At 37.7% G+C, this 27974-nt stretch overlaps 2 protein-coding genes across 4 annotated transcripts in view; both read right to left on the reverse strand.

The window, feature by feature from the left end:
- Positions 1-27974, reverse strand: part of RGS7 (regulator of G protein signaling 7) — a 565752-nt gene that overhangs the window by 426425 nt on the left and 111353 nt on the right. The gene's annotated exons all lie outside the window — the stretch shown is intronic.
- Positions 10713-11394, reverse strand: LOC119523225 (60S ribosomal protein L9). Its single transcript, XM_037822018.1, has one exon. It carries the CDS (start codon positions 11375-11377, stop codon positions 10799-10801), a length of 579 nt encoding a protein of 192 aa, XP_037677946.1. The 5' UTR covers positions 11378-11394; the 3' UTR covers positions 10713-10798.

Here is a 27974-nt window from a genome sequence, read left to right on the forward strand (position 1 = left end):
GTAGATTACAAGGGGTGACAGTGTGATTGTGAAGACCTTGTGGATCACACCCCCTTTATCTAGTGTATGGATGAGTGGAGGAATGGGGATAAAAACTAAAGGACAAATGGGGTGGGATGGGGGGATGATTTGGGTGTTCTTTTTTCACTTTTATTTTTTATTCTTGTTCTGGTTCTTTCTGATGTAAGGAAAATGTTCAGAGATAGATTGTGGTGATGAACATATAACTATACTATCATACTGTAGACAGTGGATTGTATACCATGGATGATTGTATGGTGTGTGAATGTATTACAATAAAACTGAATTTAATTAAAAAAAAATTAGAGTGAGACAAATCCTTCACTATCATAGTCAGAAGACATAAAGTAATATCAGAAATTGATAATCCAGAAAAGCAGTATAAACATTTTGCTACAAGAAGAGGAGGTAATCAACAGAGGAGCTAAGAACAAAAAGAGTCAAAAGTAGCTCCTTCTAGGACCCAAGACAGAAAACAGGGTGGACTAACTCAGAGGACTGATTTTCTTAAAAAACATAAACACTTTTGTGATATCTAATTTTTATCATAATGGATGTGAGATTTTGCCCAATTTCTTTTTTTGGGAAAGAGAGGGTACTTCTATTGAGATGATTATATTATTTTCTCCTTTAATCTGTTAATACGGTGAATTACATTGATTAAATTTTAAATGTAGAGCCAACTCGGTATTCCTGGGATAAATCCTCTTTGGTAGTGGTATATTTGGAATATTGAGATAGATATATAGAGAGAGACAGAAATAGGGATAGAGATAGAGGTAGAGAGAGCTAGAGGTACAGGGAGAGAGAGAGAAAAAGATAGAGATACCACATACACACACATACACACATCTGCAGGTTGAACCAACATGGAATTTCTTGGATAAAGCCTACTTAGTCTTGATATATTGTGCAGTTTTTTAAATCTTTTTTTCTCTTTGTGCTTCATTTTGAATAATTTCTATTGATCTGTCACCAAATGCACTACTTCTCCTGTGTCTAATATTCTGTTAATACAATCCAATGAATTTTTATTGCCGCTATCATATTTTTCAGCTGTTCAATTTCTCTCTGATTGGTATTATGCATTTTTCCTGAAACCCCCCATTTCTTCATCCTTATACCCATCTTTTCCTATGAACTCTTTATATATTTATTATAGTTAATTTAAATTCTTATGTGCCAATTCCAATATCAGGGTAATTTGTAGATCTTTTTCTACTACATAATTTTTCTCTTAACTATGTCTAGTCATTTTTATTGTATTTTGGCATTGTGGAGGACTCACTGTAAAATTCTTGACTCTCTTATCCTCCTTTGAAGTGTTGAGTTTTGTTCTAACAAGCAGTAAATTACTTGTAAATCACCATGACCATGTGGAGATCTGATTTCATGCATCATAAAGGTAGGTCTATTTTGGTTATCCCCTTAGTCTTAAGGAAAATCTCTCAGTACTGATACATAGTCTTTACCTGTAAGGACCCAAACTTCAAGATCTGTCTCTTAATACCAGGAAGCAGCTGAAATCTCAGCCAACCCCTTGGTTTCCTTGGAGTTTTCCCCAGTACATATGCAATGCATGTGCAGTTCAGGGATCAACCAAAGATTTGAGGATAATTTACACCCATATTTTGTAGTTCCTCCTTCTATGGTTTGCTTTTCTCATATTTCTTCCCTCAATTTCCAGCTGTTCTGGCTAAACTCCTTTTCTGACTCCTCAAGTTAATATTATTTCAACTTTCTGCCTAATTTCTAGCCACCCATGCACTTGAGAAGTGCACTTAGTTCCTTAAGCTTTATAAATGTCAGTATTGACCCATGTTGTTCCCTTGTTTTAAGGGGTGAATGCCCTCCAATTCTGACTGCTTGTCATTGCTCTCCAGTGTCTTGAATTTTTAAAAAATATTTTGTCCACAGTTTATATTGTTATCAGCAGAAGGGTTAGTCTTACACAAGCTATTTTGCCATTACTAAGACTAGAGTCTCTCTATGAGTTGAACTTTTAACCATGTGTTGTATTATTTTGAAAAAAATTACTTAAAATTAATAAGTAAAAATTGACAATGTGTCCCTCTCTCCAAATAATATTGACCAGAATTAATTTGGTACCAGTTTCTTTTATAAATGTCTCACATATATATTAACTTGTTTAAATTTCATAAAAATCCTATGAGGTATGTATTATTATATTTATTTTTTAAATGAGGAAACTGAAGTCAAGACACTTCAGGCAACTTGTCCAAGTTCACAAAGCTAGTTAGCAACAGAGTTGCCTTCAGTGTTCATGGTTTCACCTCTAGCCTACATTGCCTTCCTCCAGAAAATTGAGATGACTTTGCATTTTGGTTGAGTGGACTGTCTCCCAGATTAGATTGTAAATACCTTCATGCAGAAACCTTACCCATGATTTCCATTCACTAATGCACATAAGAACAGTCATAACTATTATCTCTTTCATACCAGTTGGTAAATATCTAATGTCTGAGCCTCTTACCTCTCATGTGAATGAGGGAGATATTGTGTCATTAAATCCCTAATAGAAAAAAAAATTAAATTCCAAAATTTTAACATTGTTAAAAACCCTAATCTTTTACCTCATTTTTATAAAGATAGATTGTCATATAATTTGTAAATCTGTAAAGTAAGTGAAGATAATGTAAAGAAAAAAATTTTAAAATAACCAAACTTTACTCCCTTTACCATGTCTTTTCTCATTTTTCACGTCTTTTTTACTGAATGAAGTATCTCCTTTCAGTATATGAATTTCATCCATTTCCTAGCTAGTACATACTAAATTAATATTATATTTGTTTATAGTTCTTTTCTCCAAGCATAATATAGATTTCTTGATAGAAAGGCTTCTGATATGCCTTGAACAGAGTAAAAATTCAATCAATATTTGTGGTTATCTGAATGCTTGAAATACATACATAATTTAAGTCCTTCTGGTACTTGAACTCCAAGGCAAAAAAAAAAAAAAAAAAAAATGACACCAGAAGTTTTTCTTTAAGCAATCTGACAAATCATCAAAAAATTATTTCTGTTTCTAGACATCCATGTTAATCTGGACTTGACTCAAACAAGCAAACTTGAGGTAAATTAACTCCATTTTCTTAGAACTGTACTTTCAAATTCAGTAAAAGTAGTCCTCTGATACTTTGAAACGAAAATCCAGCTTCTCATAAATAATTTATGGTTTTATAAGACATTTTATGAGACATTTATATGCTTAGGTAGCATACTTCAGATAACTATAAAAACCAGTTCTATTCACCAAGATTACTTGAAAGGAAAAACTTTAATAGCCACAAATATTGCAGGCACTGGAGTTTGACTAAATTGTTAAAGAATTATGCTAATTAAAACTAGAAATGCTGCATCTCATTTGAAGTCTATGAACCTCTCTGAACCTGACAAAAAAAGATGAAGAAAATTTAAAAAAACACATGGCCAGCTTAATCTTACAGCTTTAAAGAATACTTGATTAGATGATGACTTACTATAATTAAGGCTTTAATTACTATATATTAAGTCATTCTAAATCCACCAGACTTTAAGAAAAAATGCCTACCAACTAAAACAAGATACAACCAACACCAGCCATTGGTGGGAAGAGAAACACAGCTTTCTGGAAGAAGGTTCTGCTAACAAAATGGGGTGAATATATTATCTCGTAATGCATAGAATCTATTTCCTTCATCTACCGATAGCATCCAGTTTTCTTTGGATAACTTCTCCCCTATTCTCCATCCATGTTATTGGATATGCCCACACCAACTCTTGCTCTTACTACAAAATCCAAACTTAACCAATCGGTCAATTATTTGATTTAGAAATGAGCTTGTGCCCCATATAAATCCAGAGACACAATCCTGGAAATCTGAATGAAAGAACTGGTATGGAGAAGCTTAAACTTCACTGAGGAAGTTGGTAGAACATAAACTTGGAACTGGTGGTGCATTTTGCTGCCTGTTTGAGAAAGCTTGCCTGAGAATGAATCAACTCTGAGAAATATAGGACAGAGTCCTGACAACTTCATTTAAATCTGAATCCAGCATGTCTGACAGATAGCCCAGAACTTTTCAGTTATTTGAACCACTGAATTATTGTTAATTCTCTTAAGACATTTTCAATTGGGTTTGGGTCACTTAAAACAGAGTCCTGAGTCATTCAGGAAGTGAGGGTCCAAAGGCAGATTTACATTGTGATCCTGTCATTGCCAATTCACTCCACTGACAAAACTTCCCCTCAATTAAAACTCAACTGATTTCAAAACCTATAATGGAAACAGAAAGGTATCCAACAGAGATTGAAAATCTGCATCAGCAGAAGTCTCTTAAATGCTCCTTTTTAAACTTTCTGATTGCCTTTTCAAATGGCTCACTGGCAAAAATCAAGGTTCCAATTAAGCCTAAAGGGCTTTCCAATCACACAATTGCCATCAATTATTCATTTAACTGTGTATGTGTTAAGCCTGGGCTAATTACATTTCCTTCAAAACACAGCCAATTCAGATGAGGCTATTCAAGATTACTTCAACTTGACACAAGAGGGCTTTTCCCCACTAATACTAAAAATGATAATAGAGAATTCTCTACTACAGGATAAGCTTTCGGGTGGTTTACAATCAATTTTGAAAATTCTAAAACTCAAAAGAACAAAGTTAACCATTTAGCTGGTATATTCCTTTCTATCTTCAAGGCAAAATGAAGGGAAGGATTCATATGAGAATCAAATTACCTGGTGAAATAAAAAATAAATGAGTATGAGTTTGTGTTTATGTGTGTAGACTTGAATGACACTCTTCCTCATCTTCAAATTCCAACAGAATATAAGGAGGAAGGGCACTTTTTTTTTTTTTTTTTGCAAAAGAGCATCAAATACTCTTTACACCCTCTCTACTCCTAGCCCAGAGAAATAGAATTTCATATGTCAAATTTACTCTCAGCAAGTTTCACTACAAATAGGAACTTCGTCTCATATTATGATCCAGAAAATATGTGCCAAACTGAGCTGCCAGCAAATGCTAAACACTGTTAATCCATTGGGAAGATGAGTGCATTCCCTAACACACTTTACTAGTATAAGTAATGAACAATGCCAAACAGAGCAGAGGATCTTCATAGGTTCAAATAAATACCCACAGCATACGACTATCATAGGCTACACTTGGCATCAGATTCACTTGGACCAATGGTTCTCAAACTGGCATGCGTCAGAATCACCAAGGGTATTGTTAAAACACAGATCGCTGTCCCTCCTCCTCCCTCTCCCCCCACCCGGGGTTTCTGGTTCAGTAGGGATGATGATGCTGATGATCCTGATCTGAGGAACCACACTTTGAAAACCACTGACCTAGAAAATATTGGACAGGAAACACAGCTTGCCAGTAGGATATCATCAAATGTTCCCTTTCCAGAAGTTCATCCCATCGCCAGGAGCTGCAAGACTCCTATCTAGCAGTTGTGAGAGGCCCCCTGGCTTAGAAGCCACATGTCTCACATCTCTTGTAATAACTCCACAGACATAAGTTCCAGAGACCCCATAAGGGACACACCAGTTACCTTATGGCCAAAGTTATGGCTGCCTTTCAAGTACCGACCGGTTTCCCAGTCCACGTATATGCCAGTCATTCCAATCAGCACCAATTAGGGATCATTGTTACAATGTTATATAGCAACAAAGCTGACCCATACTGCCTTTATGTTTCCAGGGAAACAGAGCTAGGAAGATAAGTGAAAGTCAATGTTCTAGTTTGCTAATGCTGCAGAATGCAAAACACCAGAGATGGATTGGCTTTTATAAAAAGGGGGTTTACTTGGCCACACAGTTACAGTCTTAAGGCCATAAAGTGTCCAAGATAACACATTGGAAATTGGGTACCTTCACTGGAGGATGGCAAATGGCGTCCAGGAAACCTCTGTTAGCTGGGAAGGCATGTGGCTGGCATCTGCTCCAAAGTTCTGGTTTCAAAATGGCTTTCTCCCAGGACATTCCTCTCTAGCAAGCTTGCTCCTCTTCAAAACGTCACTCACAGCTGCACTCCGTTCAGTCTCTTTGAGTCAGCATGTTTTATATGGCTCCACTGATCAAGGCCCACCCTGAATGGGTGGGGCCACACCTCCATGGGAGTATCCCACCAGAGTCACCACCCACAGCTGGGTGGGGCACATTCCAAGCAAATCTAACCAGCACCAAAAGGTCTGTCCCACAAGACCACAAAGATAATGGCATTTGGGGGACACAATACATTCAAACCGGCACATTCCACCCCCTGGACCCCAAAATGACATTATCTTTCCAAATACAAAATACATTCATTTCATCACAATATCACAAAAACTTAAACCATTTCGGTAACAAAAGTTAAGTACAAAATCCCATCAAAATCAAATACAGGCGTGGTCAGTCCTAAGGCATAGTTTTCCTTTAGCTTGGATCTGTGGACTTAGAACAAGTTATATGCTTCCAATATACAAAGGAGGGACATTCATAGGATAAACATTTCCATTGCCATAAGGAGAAAGAGTAAGGAAAACAGGGTTAACAGGACCAAAACAGTTCCTAAAACCTGCAGGACAAACTCCATTAGATTTCAAAGTCTGAGAGTCATTTACAGAATGACGTTGCATCCTTGGGGCTTAAGAGAGCGGGAGTCTAACCCTTCCTAAGGGCCTTTCTGGCAGCCCTTTCCTCTCCAAATGCTTAGGTGAGTGCTCCAACATTTCCACACATTGGGGAGACCACCTTCTCGGCCCCACCCTCCTCAAACATCGGGGCAGCTCCCAGATTCCTTTCCATCTCCGGGGCACATGCTCAATCCCTTCAGAACAGTGTGGTGGCAGCCAGGCTCTCCCCAGTTCCCTGGAAATGTGCTCCACCCTCTTTGGGACCTGAGGTGGCAAAACTCTTCCAGAGCATCGAGGCGGAAAGCCCGCCCTCAACCTCCAGGGCAAACTCACCCTTTCCATGCCTGTGGGCTGTTCCGCTCTCCCAGCCCAAGACCTCCTGACTCCAGACCTCAACCTCCATGGCTCTGTCTTTGAAGAGATTTTTCCTTTAATTTTTTCCTTGTCTGTCTCCTCCAGTCCAGACCGGCAATGGCTCTGTCTATAAAGATCTCACAAAAATTCCGTTGGCTTTGCATGAAGCACGCAGGGGTCAAAGCCATCAGACAATAGGACTTCCCACAAATCCTTTCTGGATAATTCCATCTCCAATCTTGGCTTGTACTGAAATGGTGGCTGGGTTCCATGTTTGGTTACATCCTCACATTGGGCTGTAGCTTCAGGGATTCCACCCCCTGGAAGCTCGTAATTTTCCAAGTCATCAGCTTCTGGTTTCTTTGAACCCAAGAGCTCAGTTCTAAGTTTATCTCTCTCTGCTCGCATTTTACTATAAGCTGCAAGAAGAAGCCAGGCTACATCCTCCACATGTAGTCTGGAGATCTCCTCAGCTAAGTATTCCAGGTTGTCATTTTCAAATTCTTCCTTCCATCCAACACCGGGACTCAATTTTGCCAAATTCTCTGCCACTTTAAAACAAGGATCACCTTTCTTCCAGTTTACAACAACATATTCATCATTTCTGCTCAAGTCCTCATCAGAAGTATCTTTAGAGTCCATATTTCCATAAACAGTCTCTTTAAAGCAGTTTAGGCCTTTTCTATCAAGCTCCTCACAATTCTTCCAGAATATTCCCCTTATCCATTTAAAAAGCCATTCCAACATGTTTGGTATTTGCAAACACAGCAGCAAAAGCACCCCACTTCTCTGGTACCAAAATCTGTCCTAGTTTGCTAATGCTGCAGAATGCAAAACACCAGAGATGGACTGGCTTTTATAAAAAGGGGGTTTATTTGGCTATACAGTTACAGTCTTAAGGCCATAAAGTGTCCAAGGTAACACATCAGTAATTAAGTACCTTCACTGGAGGATGGCAAATGGTGTCCGGAAAACCTCTGTTAGCTGGGAAGGCACGTGGTTGGCATCTGCTCCAAAGTTCTGGTTTCAAAATGGTTTTCTCCCAGGACATTCCTCTCTAGCAAGCTTGCTCTTCAAAACATCACTCACAGCTGCACTCCGTTCAGTCTCTTTGAGTCAGCATGTTTTATATGGCTCCACTGATCAAGGCCCACCCTGAATGGGTGGGGTCACAGCTCCATGGGAGTATCCCACCAAAGTTACCACCCACACCTGGGTGGGGCACATTCCAAGTAACTCTAACCAGCACCAAAACGTCTGTCCCACAAGACCACAAAGATAATGGCGTTTGGGGGACACAATACATTCAAACCGGCACAGTCAAATTTTCATACACAAGGTAAAAAAGATAATTTCGTTAACTTTTCCCACCACACATACACACACACAGACATGCATATATATATATATATATATATATATATATATATATATATATTCACTTTATGGCCCTATTTTTAAAACTTAATAAAGGGGAAAAATATATAAAGAAACTTCCTCAATTTTTCATTCTTGATTTAGCTGAATCTCAAAGCCACCAGTTGAAATGACCATGCCAATAAAGAAAGAAGATGGACTGCTTTGGGCTTTCTCATAAAAATCATCTAGATCCTAAATTTCCATTCACATGACAATGCACATTGCCTTTATCTGCTGCATAAGATACCACAGGAAGATTTTATATTCCCCACCAAGAATATTTTCTAGTCTCTAACTTGATCTGTAAATAAGAAGCAAATTTCTACTTTAGAACCATTATCATTTAATTTTTTAAGAACATTCACCTGATTGATATATGGCCTGCTTCATTTTGTTATGTTGTTTACTTGAAAAGACTGTACAAATATGTATTTAATATTTAAATAAATATCCAAACTTGCCACTCTAGATTTGAAACCACTAATGAAAGGGATTTTGAAATGAAACAGCTCTTAGGCTAAAGAAGTAGTTCCTATCCCTGGTCACATTTACTTAGGGATCTTTTTAAAAATACCAATGCTTCAGCCATACTGCAGACCAATTAAATTAAAATCTCTGGGGAAAAGGTCCAGGCATAGAATGTTCTTAAGGCTCCCCCAGTGTTCCTATTGTTTAGCCAGAGTTAAGAACCACTGAAAGTATTTTATCTCTGAGAAAAAAATTGCTATTCTTTCCTCTCATTCTCTCCTGTCCTTTCATTTTTAAGTAGGAAAGGGGGCACTTCCCTATGGAAATTAGGGCTAAAGGAAAGGAGTTACCAGGAAAGAGATCCCGTGTTCTAATCATGTGGTGTGGTTACAGTTTTTATGAACCCTACTGGGTTATCAAAAGGATCTTCTCTATATTTAGGGCAAATGGTCTCTTCCTGTAGTGGAAGTGCAATTGTTATGCTGTTAATTGTCTCTTTACTAGTATGTTAAGTATTCAGATTCTATTGAAATAAAATGGAGAAATAGGCCAAAGCTAAAAAAAAAACCACATAAATATTAAGGTTCTGTATTCCAGTTTAAAAGAAGAAACATGTATACAGCCTCTGCCAGTTAATAAGAGCTAGTATTTATTTCTCTGTTCCTTAATGCAGGTGTGGCCTAGACTAGACACTCCCCAACCCATTTCCTCTCTTCCTGGGCACACAGTAACCCAGCTTTCTTTGACATAAAGCTTCTGAGATTTGTGAGTTTGTTTGTTATAGCTGCTACCATTACTTACTCTGACTACTAAAACAGATGTTGAATTAAAGCTCCCATTTATCTTTTTTTTTTTTTTTTTTTTTTTTTTTTTTTTTTTATCTGAGATTCTGTTTTATTATTGCTTCTACCAAAATCCCTATACAAAATTAAATTAGACAAATGAAAAGTGGGGGCACATTTTCAATATCAAAATAAAATCTTAAAAATTACCCAAACCCATGAATCTCGAAGACAACCGTACAAAAATGTAGCCTACGAGGGGCGACAATGGGACCGGGAAAGCCGCAAGGACCACACTCCACCCCGTCCAGTCCATGGATGGACGAGCAGAAAAATACGGGAAGGAAACAAACGAACAGACAAAGGCACCCAGAGCTCCCCTCCACCTCAACTGCTCTCCCCCACTCCAATCACCACTCTCGTCACTCTTGGGCGCGCGCCAATGAAGGCGCCAGGGACCGATCCAGGCGAATGCACAACCATGCAATGGCACCGCGAACAATCGAATGCACGATTTGTTCTGTATGACCGCGTGGCATGTGAATACATCTCAATAAAATGAAGATAAAAAAAAATTATCCAAGAGGCAACACTTATTCTTCCTAGGTTTACCTAAATCATTGACAATGGAATTAATACTTAAAAATTGCCAGTTATAAATACATTTTTGGTTCCATTTAGATAACAAAAAAATAAATATAATAATAGGAAATTTCTGTAGTTAAAGATGAACATCTAATCATAAATACAATGCTAAGGTTCTCCCAAAATGCCTGAAATTCTAGCCTGGAATTCAGTGTAATTAGATTTCTATTAAAAAAAAAAAAAAAAAAAAATCATGATTCAGCAAAATTACAGACACCGTTAGCATCTCCCAGTTCCAGATCTGATAATAAGCACTCTCGTGTCACCTGTCACCGGTACTATACTATTCCTTGTCTGAAATATCATCCACAAGAACCAAATCCAAGCCATGTCACCCATTAAGTCCTAGTTACAACAGAGAATGTTTTTAAAATAATAATTAAAAAAAAAAGCCTGAAATTAACAGATGAATTTTATTGCATCTTTAAAATCACAAATAGGTCTGGCATCTTGTTTCCATTGCTGCACAACTCTTAGATCTTATTCATCAGCCTGCTGAACTGTTCCTTTTTCAGAGACATAGATACCATCCAAAAATTTTCTTATATCCTTGTTTTTAACTGTTGTTGCTTGCTGAATCAAAGCAGCTGAATTTGATACAAGTTCAATGTCATTTCCTTCAAGAATTAACTCATCTTTCTGGGCTTGAGATACTGAACAGGCAACACCTGGCCTCATCCGAACCCTGCGGATATATTTTTCACCCAAGAAATTTCGGATTTCAACCAGAGATCCACTCTCCTGAATAACAACGTTGATGGGGAAGTGAGCATACACAGACCTCATCTTGTAACGGAAGCCCAGTGTAACACCCTTGATCATGTTCTGTACATGACTACAGATAGTGCGAACTGTAGCCAGCTCTTTTCTATTTCCCCACCATTTGTCAACCCGAAGCCTCTTCTTTTTCTTCCCAAGTAAACTAAGCTCGACATTGATATGATTGAAGTCCCTCCGCAGGGTTCCTCGGGGGCCCTTCACAATAACTGTGCGTCCCTTCAGCGTGACGTCGACATTTTCTGGAATGTCGACAGTCTGGTTGCTGAGAATGGTCTTCATTCTCGCAGTAGATGCGGCAAAGAGCTCCCATTTATCTTTGACATTCTACAGTACTGGTTCTCAAATTTAGACGCACATGAAAATAATCTGCAACCCCAGAAATTACAGCTTAATTGGTTTGTAATATACAGCCTGGGCGCTGAAATTTCTAAAAGCTCCACAAGCATTTACATTCTAATATGTAGATAATGTTAAGAACCACTGTGTCTACAGGATGAAGTTAATTATATAAGAGAAACAAGGGGTTGAAAACTTAATATGAATGAACAGTGTGGTGTCCATGCCCCCAAATCAGAGTCCTTGAGCTATATTATTGTTATTAATATACCAAGGAGATAAAATACATTATTTCACTTAATCGTCACAATAAAATTGCTTGGTAAATATTATTACCCCCGTATTTTAGATGAGAAAACCAAAACTTAAACTGAAAGGTTAGGTAACTTGCTCAAGATTACACAGCTAAAGGGTAGAGCTAAAATCTGACTGACTCCACAGTCCATGCTTTGAACACTAAACCATAATACCTCTCATTAACATAAATAAAATACCCCGAAAAAGGTAAATGAGAGTCTCGCATTTGTCAGATACCTGAAGCATTGCATTTAATTCCCAGAATCCCAGTTTAAAGTAGATGATGGTAAAAATTATGTTCAAAGAGGAGTGACCAGGTTGATGGAGAGAATGCCAAGTAGCAAAATTAAGTCGCCGAGAGGAGAGAATGAATGATTGGAGAAAAAAGAACATGATAGTGCCTGCAAATATTGTAATGGTTGTCACAGAAAGAAAAATTAGCTTATTCTGCATAGTTCCAGAGAATTAATCAGGATCATAAATTAGATGTTGCAAAAAATAAAGTTCTGCTCAATAAAAGGAAGACCTTCCAATAATTAGAAATTTTCTAAAAAGAACAAGTAGGGTTGCTGGGAGAATTTAATGATAAAATACATTTTGCAAAAGCATATACAAATGCTGGGTATTTTGCTTCTATTACTACATTTGTGAGGGTCCCATCCATTTAAATGTTCAAGTAGATGCTGAAAGTGTGGTTTGGCACTAGAAGGGAAAGAGATAGATGGTCATTAAGGCCATCGGATTCTAAGATCCTAAGGTTATATACCTTGTGTTCCCAAGAAAAGATGTTTTCTGAAATGCCTCATCTAATGACAGAGGAACAAAAAACACACTCTCTATTTATACAGTGCATGGTTTCCAAAGACATTTAGAAGGATATTCAGACTCTTGCTTCCCATTGCTGAAGTTAGAGAAACTTCACAACAATAATTTGGTCAGTTTTGGTTTGCTGAAGACTTATTGTGAGGTAACTCTGGAATATTCACTTTATTTAGGTATAAACCACAAAATACATACAATGGTTAAAATACTTCCTGAGAGAGAATGAGGAGAGCTCTTTAGCGGTTACCACAGCCAATCTTCCCATTTAGTTACTTGAGTCTTTGCATTATCTCTCTCATTGTCAGGCTTTTCCAAACAGACCCATGACAATATTAGATCCTCCAGAGAGAGATCCCCAACAGGGACTGGAACACAGTATGTGTTCAACAAAAGTTTGATTTAGAAATGACCTAGACCCAAAACGTAGTGGAGAACTAAGGAAAATGTACAATTTAGGAAAACTATATTTTAAATAGATCTCTATAGTTGAGAGAAAAATAAAAGAATTGGGCTTTAATTACCTAAATAATGTATGTAATTTTCCCAAAAGACAAATAAAACCAATACTTAGCTAGCTTAAGGTATAATATACCCAACTTCATTGCAGATACTGTAAGAATCTCAACAAGTGTTTTAATTTATGCTCAGCTTCCTCTCTTATAAAATGGCAAGACGCATGAGGGCAGGAAGGATGCCTGTGATGTTCACTGCTACATTCCAGCACCTGACACATTGTATCTGCTCCACAAATAATGGGTGGATGGATGAGTAAATGAATGAATGAATATGTAGGTTTTGGATGTGGAATGTTTGATGTGTCTTTTAAAGAAAGGCTACAGGCCTTTGAGTGAGTATGATATTCCCACCAAGCTTCTCTTTGAGCATATGACTTACTTAGCATCTTAAAGTTCATGTTGACAGAGAGGGTGAAAGAATGAATACTTTCTTGAGCTTGGTTATTTCTGACTTGTTACGCAGAGATATCAACAGTGATAACAGTCCAGCCTGAGCTAGATATAAACAGGAGCTGTATGCTAACTTTCAAATTGCAGTTTCCATGTTAAGTTGGCTCTGTTTTGCTGCCACCAAGAAAGGAGTGCCATTTAGCAGTGGTGAGAGAGAGGGAAAGTTGATCCATTGCTACTAAACATTTGAGATTTCCTCAAGGGAGCTGACATTTGCAAAACCACTTGAAACAGGCTGGAGGCAGCAGAAAGTTTGTATATGATCAAGACAGGAACTGTTTCATGCACAAAGGCAGCCCAGTGGCAGGAAATCAAACCAACGTTGACGGAGGTGAAAGAACCCCCAAGATGTTTAAAATTTCCTAGCACACTCATTTGTAAAATAAGACAATGGTGTTAACTAAATTAAGTTGTTCCTGCAGAAAAAGGTACAATGAATAAGGAAACCCACTTACCCTCTAGGCAAGAGAAACAAATTAAATGTTTTGCAATAATATTAAAAGCTCCTCCAAAATATATGAAACAATAAGCTTCTTACTATCATGGCCTGCAACATTAGGAGGACAGTGGAGGAAAGCTAGGGGCCCTCTCTCTGAGCACTTGCTCCTGCCATGCTCAAGAAGGCAAGTCTCGAAATCTGGCTGTTAGGATAATTAGATTATCTCTATCTCAACTTTGAGAAATCTGAAACTTTGAGATTTTTTCCTATTCTTCATTTATGAAATAAACCTTTGCCAAGCATCTATTAGTGGCCAGGCAATGTACTAGGTATGGGGATATAATAAGTTAGTCAGACGGTTCCTGCATCCATGGAGCGTATATAAAAGCAGAGATAAAGGACAATAAACAATGAATTACTCAATTGCTTGTGAAAATACAATTATGATGAGTGTCATGAAGAAGAATAAGGTGTCAGGAATTTATATGAAAGGAAAATCTGACCTAGTTACTTCCAGGAGGAGGTGACATTTGAGCTGTACCCTGAAGGATAAGCAGCAATTAATCAGAGTCACTATTGCTGGGACTAGAAAATAGCTATTTACAAAACTCTTTAAATTGGCAATTTGATTCTACATGAAGATTTTTTTTTATTTTTGTTTTTTAAAATTCTGCAGCTTGTTGATGTTAGAAACTACACTGTAATAGAAAATAGATTTTATGTGCCCAAATAACTTCTTCAAATTTTTCACAATCTTTTTTTGTTACTATGTGGATCTGTAAATGCATAAGAACTTGTGGCTTTTGTGGGCTGGAATCTAACTGCAGCAATGATTATGAACTGACAATGCAAAGGCTGGCTCTAGTGAAGAATTCCAGGACATTAAACTTCACTATGTCAGCTGGGAAACATTTTTTAGGCAGAAAGCTAACTTATTAAAATAAAAGCCTGCATAGGGATCTCTCCATGTTTATACATGCAATGAGAAAATCTGAGAGTTTAAGGACCTTGGGGACCATCTACCCTGAACTTTCAGTGGCCAAATAAGGGGCTCAAAAAGGTTAAAGATACTGCTTAGGTTGTTCAGCAGGCAAATGGCAAAGGCTGAGGGAGATACACACTGGACTAGGTTGAAATCCATCTGCAGGCAAAATAAAGCCTGTGGCAAAAAATACTGGTAGAGGGAGAAGGTAAGGTCCATTAGGTAGCAGGTAATTGTATGGAGACCTAAAGCCCAGGATAGGGTTTTTCTTCACTTCATTATGCAAAAGCCCAGATTTTAGGGTCAATAAAAGACAAATGTGAAATTAAAAGGTATAAGCAACTCTAACAGCTTTATTAAGCAGTAGCAATTTGAATAACCAGGTACCCTGAGGGAATATTCGTTTTATTTGGGTTGGGACTTTTCATTATAATTATTTCATTTAATATTGTAGCAGAATGTTTTTTCCAAATATGATCACAATAATATCTCCCTTCCCACGTGCTCATTTATACCATGACCTTTCCACTCTCCCATCAAGAGGGTTGATCTTATGACTGATTAGAAGCCAAAAGAGTGGTGGAAGTGACACCAAGTGATTCTGAGGCTATGTCAGGTGTGTCATGCAGCTTCTGCGTGGTTCTTTTCAGACACTTGCTTTGGGGAGGCCATCCACCATGGAAGACGATCAACTATCCTGAGACTGCCATACTGAGAAGGATACAAGTTGATGTTTTAGTCGATAGTTCCAGGTGAATGCAGCCTTCCATCCATTCCTGCCAGCGTGCCAAAAAAATGTAAATGAAGAAGCCATTCTAGAAGTGGAATCCCCACAGCCACTCAAGTCTTTCTAGCTAAGTCCCCAGACAGTATTGAGCATAAACAAGCCATTCCCACTCGGTCCTGTCTAAATTCCTGACTCACAGAAACTGTGAACATAATAAAATTGCACAAATATAAATAAAAGCCATTAGGTTTAGAGGAATTTGTTACACAGAAATAAATTACTGAAACAAATTATATTTTTTTCTGTAAGGGTATTTACAGGCTTTGAGACCATTGAAGAGATGAGAAACCCAAGTCACAGAGAGACGAAGTCAGTTAGCTCATAGAATCATAAATAGAATCATACAATCATAGCAATCAAGTGACCATCTAAAGGACATTTGAGGACATTGAGACCCAGAGAAAAATGATTTGATCACAATATATAGTTGATGAAGGCAGATCCAGGAAAACAATTCAGATTTCCTGAAGAGTCCTAGGGTCCAGAACTCTTTCCAAAATATTAGACTAAGTTTAACATAATAAAAAGATCACAAGCTTTGGAATCAGACCTAGGCTGACTATATCCTTAGGTAAGTTTACTCAATTTCTCTTTGTCTCAGTGTCTTTATCTTTAAAACAGGAAGAATACAAAGAAAGGACATTGGTGAAAAAGCCAGTGAAATTTGAATAAAGTATGTAGTTTAATAGAATTATACTAACATTAATTTCTTGGTTTTGATCTTTGAATTATAGTTATATAAGAACTATGGTCATATATGAATATTAGGGAAAGCTGGTTTGGGAAATAAATGGGGACTCTGTATGTATTTACAACTTTTTGTCGGTCTAAAATTAGAGCAAGATAAAAAGGAAAAATAAAAAGAACAATATTATTGTGTAGGGTTTTTTTTTTTTTAGAATACTGTTTGGAAAATGTAGAACCTGGCACTTACAAAGCATTCAAATACAATTTTCCTTAGCCAACCCCATCTCAACCCGTGGATAAAACCAGAGCAGATGGTTCACTGACTTCTAGGTCAGGCCTTGCTCTTTGAAGTTGAGTCCTCATATACTGTAGCTATAATCAAGCCAGAACATTTCTGAGAAAATTAACTTAGGAAGCAGATGATGGGAAATTTCCCACAGTAGTGAAATCTCTAAACCTCTTCTCTGACCTTTGAATTCTTGGCAACCACGAACTATGTCCTAGCCAAGAATCCTCACACACACAGCTTCCATGTCTGCTTGCCCTCATTTAGAGGTTAGACACCCCCCGCACTATATAGTCACTTGATGCCATCTGTCTATAGCCGTGAGCTAGCTGAAAGCAGTCTGAAACTGCCTTCCAAAACTAATTGAGCTGCTCTAAATATTTGAAAAGAAAGAAATGGGATTGCACCAGAGATGGTTTAATAAATATTTAAGGAGCTTTTTTCTAGTAGCATAGTACCCCACTTCCTTCTTTCCTCCTCAGGGAAGCATGCATCTTATCAGTTTATTATCAGATTTGAACCTGACTGGTCTGGGAACTCTGCCATGTCATAACAGTGTGAGTGAAGGAGCAATTTCTGGAAAATCATCAGAACCATTTTAAAATGAAAATTTTGAAATTGTGGGAACATTCATAAAACTCATCTAAGAAGACAAAGACATGGAACATACAGAACAGCAATGAGCTTGGCTCCGACATTGAAAGAAAGGGCTTATACCTTAGATTGTACATTGTTATGTAGTGTATTTTCGTGGCTCTATAATAAGAAAGAGATATCCTCTAAAGTTCAGTGCAAAGGGCTGAATTAACAGTCAGAATTTTGGCTACAGAATGACCCATCTTCATCAGTTCAAAAAAAACCAATAGCCTATATCCATTAATATTCATGGTTCTTTTTATGGTACTAGAAGGTTTCTAATATTAGGCTGATTTTCTACCTCAAGTACTTGACTTAACATCTTGGAAATTCCTATTGAATGCAAAACCCAACTAATTTGGGGGCACAGCAATTGGTTTTTCTAGAAATATTTTCTGGATATGCCATCAGGCCCATAAAAAATGGGCTATCTTTGATCCTTAGAGCCCTGTACTCTGAGTGAATGACAAGCATGGCCCAAGGCTCATAAACTGAGCATTTTCCGTATCATTGAGTACAATTAAATTGTGTTTAATAAAGTCATAGGATCAAATATGGTTTGTTTTATTCTGAACCTTTAAAATTATTTATCCTTCAGTTTGTATGGCAATCTCCCAATCAGAATGATACATAACTAGAACTCACTATTCTACACCCATATAGATAAATTAAGGTAGGTAGTTATATAAACATTATCTATTCTTGCTCATTTTCACTTCTTTATGAGACATTATTTTGTTCTCTTCTGTCTTTCTTTACTCATTTTATTGTTTATGAAATTAGATCACATTTTATTCTCTCTAAGATGTAAAATAACTCTCAAATCTTTACTTCTCAGCCTATACTATAAACAAGTCACCTGATCAAGCTGTTCTATTCTTGTCCCCACCTAACTCCCAGGGTTAGTATGGAGTGAAACATGATTATTCTTCTACTGCAGATCTAGAAAGTCATTAAGAGGAAGACACTTCATATTTATAAATGTTATTATAATGAATGCTATTAGAACTCAAGGGGGTACTATTAATTCTGATCAAATAGCCTGTTAAGCTTTCTGTCCTTGAAAGGGATAAATAAATAGATGCTTTTTTGCTTTGTAAAATTCAAAGCTACTGGCAGAGTCTTCCCTGTCTGGCCTTGGGAGCATTTATGTCTCCTCTTGCACAGTTGTATAGTATATATATATATATATATATATATATATATATATATATATATATATATATATATTTATCTTCCATATGGTTTTATTCACATGAAGTTCACAAGAGGCGAAACTAACCTACAGGGACAGATACCACCAATGTGTTTACAATGGGGAAGTTACTGGAAGAGAAATGAAGAGAGTTTTTTAGATGGTGATAATGCTCCATTTCTTGATTTGGCCTCATTCTGCTTCTCGATTTTGGTGCTTTCATTGTGAAAATTCCCCATATGCCATATTTAGAATTTACACACTTTTCTGTACATAGGCTGTGCTTCTATTAAAAAGTTTACCTAAGACAATAAGCATGGGAAGAAGCATACAAAATATAACAGCTTGAGCGGTCTCAGGTAGACTGTTTCCATGGAGCGGCATGTTTCTTGCATGGTATGGAATATGTTCCATGAAACGAGCTGATTGCACTTTATTCCCTCCATAATCATAACTCCGTATTCTTGTCGGACACCCTCAAGACAAATGTGAGGACGGATGAGGCTTTGGTGATGGAGGAAGGATGGCTATCGCAGGTACTCCCAGAAGACTTGTTCAGTTACATATTTAGTGTCCGCAGCTCTATTTTCCCAGCTCTGAAACACCATAAATCCCAGCTGGGAGAGGGCAGCTACCTTCCCTGTTGTACTCACCTCCATAGAGCATCTGATCTACCCAGTTCTCCTCCTCCCATGGATACAGCCATTAATCAGTTTTTGCAAAGGAGCCAGCCTTTAGCAATCTCTACTAACTTCCAGACGTATAGTATATTTTAAGTACAAATTAAAAATCTAGACGCCATTTCAGATTTAGTTTCATCAAAGGAAATCAGAAACAAAGTTTTGACCTGATGAAAAAGACGAAGTGTAGAGAACTTAAGGAGTTATAAGTTTCTAGCCTAGTCGCTGGGGAAAACAAGATAGGGTACTGAATAAAAGTGTTAATGAGATCAAATAAAAGTATTAATCATTGGAATTAAAATTTGAAAAGATTAGGAAACAAAAATTTAGCCTTTATGATGGCTCACCAGACAAACTCACTTTTTCCTTCCTAGCAAACCGGGAGGCGACCAGACCCATGAGGGGATGGCTGAGTGCCCGACTGCATTCTTAGCTCGCCACCCCCTCCCCAGCTAGGGGCACACCCACCACAACACAGGACGACTGTCCCCCAATCTTCTTCCAGTTCTCTTCTCTCCTGTGTCATCTTGATTCCTAGTTCCATTGATCACTACTCAAAATCTGTATTAGTTTCCGAGGGTTTCCATAACAAGTTACCACACAATGGTGACTTAAAATAACAGAAACATATTCTCTCACAGTTCTGGAGTCCAGGAAGTCTGAAATCAAGGCTTCAGGAAGGCCAGACTCCCTCTGAAGGCTCTAGGGAAGACTCCTTCCTTTCCTTTTCCAGTTTCCGGTGGTCCAGGTGCTCCTTGGCTTGCAGCTGCATCACTCCCATCTCAGGCTTCGTCCTCACACAGCCTTCCTTCCTCTGTGTCTCCTGTGTCTTTAAGGCCAAATCTCCTTCTCCTTATAAGAATGCTGGTCACTGGATATAGGACCTGTCTTATCCAGTATCACCTCCTCTTTCTTGATTACTTCTGCTAGAATCCCATCTCCAAATATAGTCAGTCACAGGAAAGGGAGGTAGGATTTCAGCATATCTTTTTGGAAGACATACCTGAACCCATGACAATTATCATTCAGTATTATATCACTTCCATCAAAATCTACATTTCTGATTCTTAGAGATTTCCTGGTGCTAACAATAATACCACTACGACTACTTCTAATAATAATGATAATAATATACAAATGCTTACATGATACTATGTGCCAGGAGCTAGTCTAAGCACTTTACATATGTCAACTCATTTAAGCCTCACTACAGCTCTATGAAAAAAGGTCTTTTATCATCCCCATTTTATGAATGAGGAAACAGGCACTTTAGCTCATCCCCAATTTGGATCCTTATCATTTCTTCCCTGAAGAAGTGCAACAAGCTCCAAACAGATCTCTCTGCTGTGGTCAAGTCACCTCCAAATCCACTCTGTAATCCAGTTCTATCTCTAAAAGGTAAATGTAACCATGGCCAATGCCTGATTACAAGAATTCAGTGGTTTTGTGCAATATTGTCATGCAAGGGTGTACATCAAAATCACCCGGGAGCATTTGTATAAGACACATGCCTATGCCCACTCCAAACCTGGAGATTCAGCACCTCCAAGGTGGAGTCTGAACATGTATATATTCCAAAGTCCCTCAGATTTCTGATTTGTAATCTCTAATTCAGACCACTGTTTTTGCTGTATTTCAGAAAGAGCTTTATTGAGATATCATGTATATACTATAAAATTTACCCATTTTAAGTGTTCAATTTCATGATTTTTAATAAATTTACATACCACAATCCAGTTTTAGAACATTTCTATAGTCCCCAAAATATTCATCATGAGCATCTGCTGTCAACCCTGCTTCCAATCCCCAGCTCCAGGAAACCACACTCTGATTTCTGTCTCTATAGATTCACCTATTCTGCACATTCCATATAAATGGAATATTATAATATTTAATCTATTAAGCATGGCTTCTTTCACTTAACATAATGTTTGACATATTAATTCATGTTGTAGCTTGTATCATTACTTTGTTCCTTTTATTTCTAAAGAATATTCCATTATATGTACATATGTTCCCTTAGCACTGAACTTTTGGTGGTACCCTGAAAACAGTATGATGTCTCTTGCTTAAATTTAACTTATATCTCAAGTCTCAGTTTATGCATTACTTCATCACAGAAGCCTTTCCTGATTTCTCTCTACTTGTCCTACCACTCACCTTCCACTGTGAAATACGCACACATATGCACACATGAGTTCCTCTTACGTGCTTCCAAGGTTCTAAAAATAGAGATCTAGCATTGCTTTTTTTATATTGCATTTTAGTAAAAAATTTTTATGTACCTCTTGAGAAAGTGAGTTACCAATATAGCAAAGCCTGCTAGTTGTGCATCAAAACTCATTTTCTTCTTCCAAAGTAAAAGAATTTCTATGTTTTTACTAGGTTCATAGCACAAAATAAAGACCTGATTTCCTGACCTCCTTCCACTATGTTCTGGCCAATAGGAGCAGCAGTTCCTGAGGCAGCTTCTAGAGATCTTCCCTAAAAACCCTAACCCTTTCTCTTTTACTTCTTATTCTTTCCTCCTTACTACTGGCTAGAATTTGGACCTGATAGCTAAAGCTGGAGCAGCTATCCTACACCATGGTGGTCTTGGGAATGGAGGCCCACATGACCAAGGAACATTATAGGAAGAGCCCAGGTCTCTAAATATCACCTTGCACTGCTTACTTCTGGGCTTTCCAAGAGAAAGACATAAATTATCCGATTTAAACCATTGCTTCTTTGGGTCTCTGCTATCTGTTGCCAAACTTAATCCAAAGAAATATGCCACAATTCATTGCATCCTTAGGACTTTGGTGTAGTGCCTGACATGTAATAGGTAGTTAACTGATATTTGCTGATATTGAAAAGGGGACACAAAAGCAAAAAAAAAAAAAAAAAAAAAAAAAATGCTTCATGGGATATCAACTTCTAATCCCATTTTGTTCCACACAGTCATTCAAATCTACTTCCAAGGTCCTAAAATCATAAAGTTTAGATATACTATAGAATTTTAATATGTATTGTAAGTATACAATTTGGTCTTTGGAGGCCTCTCAAATTATTTATTCAAGTTTCTATTCTAATTCATTTATCATGATATTAATAAACTGCTGGGTTTTTTGGTGCAGCAGAAAAAGCAAATTTATTCAATGAGTCCATGGATATTCAAGAGACAGAAAAGCTGTAATTGAATATAATAATAGATCTCACAAAATCGTAGAACTGGTAGTGACAATAGGGTTCAAGTGGTTAAACAATTTGATTCCACAGATGAAAAAGCTGAGGTTCAAAGATGCACCATGACTAATTCAAGGTCACACAAATATTGAATGACAGAGCTGATGTCAGAACCCAGATAATCTGTCTTCCAATTGGTAGACTTTGAATCAGTTAGGGTCCTTTTGATTGTAAGAAGTAGACTGACCAACCAAGCAAAAAAATACATACTTTTAAATCTGGGAATTAACAGTATCTAGGGCTCGAATTGACAAGAACCAGGCAGCTCTCAAAGGTTTCCATGGCAATTAATACCACAGGGTTCAGATGATGTAGCCAATGGGATGAATGAATAAATCCCAATAATATTTGCTGTTCTTTGTTTATTCTGATTGTGGTCACTTCTCTCCTTCCTTCCCTTTTTGCTGAATCTCTTCCAAGGATAGTGGCTGAGAATGCCAAGTATCAATTTTCCTTGTTTCCCTCAACCCCATATAGGGAAATGAAACATAGGAGGAAGTTGAAAGTACTCTAGGAAGTGTTTTCCTCCCTGATGGAGAGAGTGAGAGAGACTGAGAGAGACAATCATTTTTTGGCTTCTCTGGCTCCCCTTGCTTTCTGTTTTATATCTATGTTCCTGTGTAAATATATAAGGTCTGCAATGCGGGTGGCCATCTAGTGATAAATGTAAGAATGAAAATCCAACCCCTTGAGGATAGTTCAAGGGCAAGTTATAAAGTGCCTGAGTCCTCTACAACATTCCTGAACCAATAAACCCCTCCCACAGAACTGTGTCCCTCCAGATCTCTTGTTATGTGGGATAATATATTAATTGCTTAATAGCTGTAAATTGGCTGCAAGCCATTCATCTCCTGCTTTAGTCACAAAGTATTCTAACCAATACAAAGCTCAGGATTCTAAGACCACAGACAGAAGGTCTGATTGGCCAAGTTGGGATTCTGGGTCTGCCTCTGGATGGAAATGGAGCAGAGAGAGGAAGGATCCAAGGGAAGGAGTCTCTGGAACCCTCCAACTTTGTTAGTATTAAGCCACACACCTTGATTTGCCTTCCCACTGATATGTTGCTGGGAAGGGGAAAAAGAGAATACGTGGCCCAAAACAAATGTCCCTAATGTATTTGTGTTCGATCCTGCTGACATTTTAGAAACATAATTGAATGCATGACTATCATAAAGCAGGTTGACTGGTGCATGAATGTACACATGTAAGCATGAAATGTACACAAGCAATGTATACATGTACACATGTAAAAGCTGAAAAAAGAAACAGTCACCTTGTATTTTCACCTGGAAACTGACAAAAAGTGAAATGCATTCAGGAAAATTATATTATATATTATGCAATTCACAATTCATGTTTTCATTTTTCTCAGTGCTTAGAGCTAGCTACGAAGCAAATTTACAGATATTGAATAACCCAGTTAAACCTTCCACAGATACTAATCTCTTTTTTTAACAGCTTGTAGTTAGGACTTTAGCACACCCATCACACATGTACTATGGTGTTTACTTCTTGATTTTACATTTCTAATCTATAAATACATTGGCCATGGACAAGGAAAGAAGGCCTATTATTTTATTAAATGGTGCACATTATCTGCCACCATGCCACAATCTAGGGCAAACTTGTGTTGATCATGGTTTGATTTGAAAGAATTTGAAGTTCTAGGACCAGAATCCAAATGGAAGATTCCAGCATTATTTTCACGCCCAAATTTCATTCACCAAAAAAGCAATGTAAGTTTGGTTTGAATTTGCAGCTGATACAGGGTAAAACTTGAATATAGGTTTGGACAGAGATGAAGAAAATTCCATAGCTCAAGGGCTCAACATAATTTTAGGGTCTAAAAAACCCCATCTGGTCTTCAATGTACATAAATTACAGGAGCAAAGCCTATGCTAATGTTACAAAGTAAAACTATCGTTTTTCTTAGCAAAAGCTCTGCTTTGCCCATTTTAGTTCATTATGGAGCTTTTCCTGTGGAAAGCTGGACAAGGAAAATGTACATCAAGTACACTCAACGGTCTTGGGAGAAAGTGATTTAAGTATACAAAGACAAGTGCTCGGTCACTGCTGATTGTGCAAACCAAAAAAAGGAAAGAAAAGAAAATACGGAGGAAAAGGTAGTCAATAACCTGAATATAAGGACACAAAAATAGAAACTTGATTTTTTTTTTTGCCACATCCCTAAACATTCAATAATTAGCATGAGTTCTGGAACACAGAATTCTTAATCCTGGATCAGAATAGTTAATTGAAAAATGATAAAAAATCAGAGAGTATAATTGAGGGGAAAAAATAAAATTTAGAGTCTCAGCTCATACCCACCCTTGCCCAGATTAATTATAATTAAAATGGCATATGGCTGGCAAATGGTATCCAGTTCTGCCCAGCTGAGGGCCTTGTGTGAAGAACCTGTACATTTCAAACTCCACTCACAAGGCCGGGTTAGGAGCCACCATCAGCATCTCTAGAGAGTCAAATTATATTTAAGAAGCACATTTCATATACTTTTTTCTAATATAAACTATGGAAACCGAGACTCCACCAAACCTGTTTTGTAGGAGTGAATACACAGAAGATAAATAAGAAATATTTATTGAGGGACTTAAATTATTATTTTTTTTTAAATTGAGAAACACTCAGGTATTCAAGGGAGGTTCTACTAGGAGAGGCAAAGGGGTGTGTGGCCAACCAGAGCAGCTCCACTGGTACCTGTTTTATGTATTGCATTTCTGAATATTTTCTTTGGGAAAAGGATAGTACGAGTTAAAGCCCCCAGAACCCCAGACATCACCATTCAAGTACAATTTGGCCCAGGAAAGATGTCATTGCAGCTTTATACTCTGTTCTAGAATTCTCTGGAAAGGAAAAGTTTTTCCTGGGCTTCTTGCAGAATTCTGAAGAGCTCAGGCAGCACCAGAATTACCAGGGGCTTTGCAGACATCTGAAATAAATAGTCTCGCTGCATAAGCTTAAAACTCCAAGACTGGCAGCTGAGGGATAATGCACTTCCTCTGCCACAGACATTGGGCTCCTCTCTCACAACAGCATCACTGGGAGAACCTTTTCCTTCCTCCATTCAACATGTAATCAGCACCTCCTCTGGGCCAGACACCTGGGCGGAATGAGAAGTGTGACAGGCACTGCACTTAATAACTCAATGAAATGATCTTGAATACAGGTACCCTGTCAACAGTTACATGTTTCTCCAGCCTTGGGTATAAGTAATAGATAAGTTTAATCGAGCTAGAGAGTTTGTTCTTTGAACAGTCACAAGTATACATATAAACATGTGTGTGTATATGTGTAAACATTACTTGTAAGAAAACAAAATCTATTAGATTCAAACTTTGTTGCTGTTTCTAAGGTAATAACCTTGCAAAAGAGTAGACCTCATAGAAACATGAGTCTCTTAAATGTGTATGGTGTGTGTGTGTATGTATAATGCATGGGTGTGAATATAGATAGATATATAATGTGTATATGTATATATATAATTACGATATTAGGTACAACGCTATTATTTGGAAGCAAAAATTCAAGTAAACAAATTACTGCCATGCACCCTGAGCCACTTCTGTTTTCATTAAGCAGTCTTCTGAAGACTTGTGCCGGCCTCCCGGGCTTCAGGAAAACTTGACATCAAAATACCTTTAGGTTCCTTCCGACAGCTGCCGTCATTTCTTCATCTTCATCACAGGTAGTCCATTCTACCACCTCAGGAGTTCAAAGCTAATTAAGAGGAAACCTCAGCTTGCCACTCCAACACTCCTAATCAACTAGAAAAGTCTGCTGTTTCCCTCCAGATCCTCTGCTCTAAGCCCCCCTGCCTCTCTCTAGGGATGAGAACAGAAGAGACTTGAGGCCTTCGAATGGACTTATTTATCTAACAGGTGGTAAATGCAATTTAGTACACAGAAAATAGTACTATATCAAGTATAGTAAATAAAGCTATACTTGAATAGCATAGTAAATATACTATTGAAGTAAAGAAAACAGTCCTTCTGATTCTAAGAGTTGTTATTTATTTCTAGAAACACTACTAGCAATTCCTTAGCAAATTAATTTGGCTCACAATTTCTGAGGCACAAACTGTTCAGAGCTATTTTCTATTTTCACCTTAACATACCATGGGCATAAAGGCCACAGAGCAGGGGCAGCACATGTTGTAGAGCTGCCCCCTTTCAAAGGTGGCTGCTTTTCCCTTCGCCCCTCCGTCTCCTGGGAGTGCTTGGCAACTTCGTGGAATAGCAGCTAGAGCTGTACCACCGTTACAGAAGCACCTTTCGGGGTCTGGTGACCCTAGTGAGCTATTTTCACAGTTACAGTGTGCTTGAGCCATATAGGATCCCCACATGCCCAGCTTTACTACCATGGCTGAGATGCTGGGGTGGAAGTACGCACACGTCTGTGTATATCTGCATACGCCTGCTGGCTGTGTTTCTATGAAGCCTGCTCTTTTCTGTCGTTACTACCTGGGCATGAGCAACCTAGGATGCATCTTAAACCTTTTGTTTTCTCACAAGCAGTGATAAATTTACTTCTTAAAACTTCTTTTCTGCACTTTTGTAGTAATTTTTGCTACTCTTTCATTTTCTCCTGTTTTTTCTTTGTTTACTCCTCCCCCACTCCCCATCCCCAACCCAACTTTGATTTCTCTCTTTATATTATAGAATATTTAATCACAAGCCTAAACCTAGAATCTGTTATGAAGGAGCAGAGTTGAGAAATGTCAGCTGGATTGTTAAACACTTCCATTAAGCATAACTCCACCTTGACACACCCTCTCTTTCCATAGTCAATAAGTCACTAAGAAGTGAGGATTCTTCCTTCTTCTATGCATTTGTATATGCAGACGTATAAAAATATATACATATACATGTATGTACACACACGTCACATATGTGATAACCTAAGGATTTCATGTCTGGACAAGCCGAGTTTCCTGGACATTCTCCCTGGTGAAATAATCATAGCAGAGTTTGTTCTTTGGCCCCAGCTATAACTTGGACTTGAGATGGGTTACCATGTCTTTATAATTCGGAATCAATACTTATTTTTTCTAAACAATACAAATAAACTTTCCCAAATCATATATCAATATCAAACTCAGAACACTTTTATTGGAGGTAGAGTAGCCAGGACTCTCTTATTTGAGCACTAAAACATAAAATGTTACCAATATTTAGAGAAATAACATTTTCCTTAATCACCTAAACAATGTCAGTGTTCCCCTAAGATAAATCCTGACAACATGTATATGTTCTATTATTTTTGGTTAGGATTAATGCTACCACAGTTTTTTTTCCATTCATTGACTCTTTCCATTATTCAGTACCTGTTACAAGAGTTCAAAGTACCAGAGATACAGGAATGAACAAAATATTTAAGGTTTTGGAGGTTTAATCTAATTGGGGAAGACATAAGAAATAATAATTAGCTTAGATTGGGTGGTAAAGAAAAAATGTCTCTGAGGAGTTGATATTTGAGCTAAGACTCTCATGACAAGTTTCTAGCAATGCAAGGAGAAATCCAG

The sequence above is a fragment of the Choloepus didactylus genome, chromosome 2, assembly GCF_015220235.1.
Source record: "Choloepus didactylus isolate mChoDid1 chromosome 2, mChoDid1.pri, whole genome shotgun sequence".
Classification (NCBI taxonomy): domain Eukaryota; kingdom Metazoa; phylum Chordata; class Mammalia; order Pilosa; family Megalonychidae; genus Choloepus; species Choloepus didactylus.

Excerpts from the sequence above, each read along its gene's own strand:
- LOC119523225 (XM_037822018.1), bottom strand. The coding sequence starts at position 11,377 with ATGAAGACCATTCTCAGCAACCAGACTGTCGACATTCCAGAAAATGTC.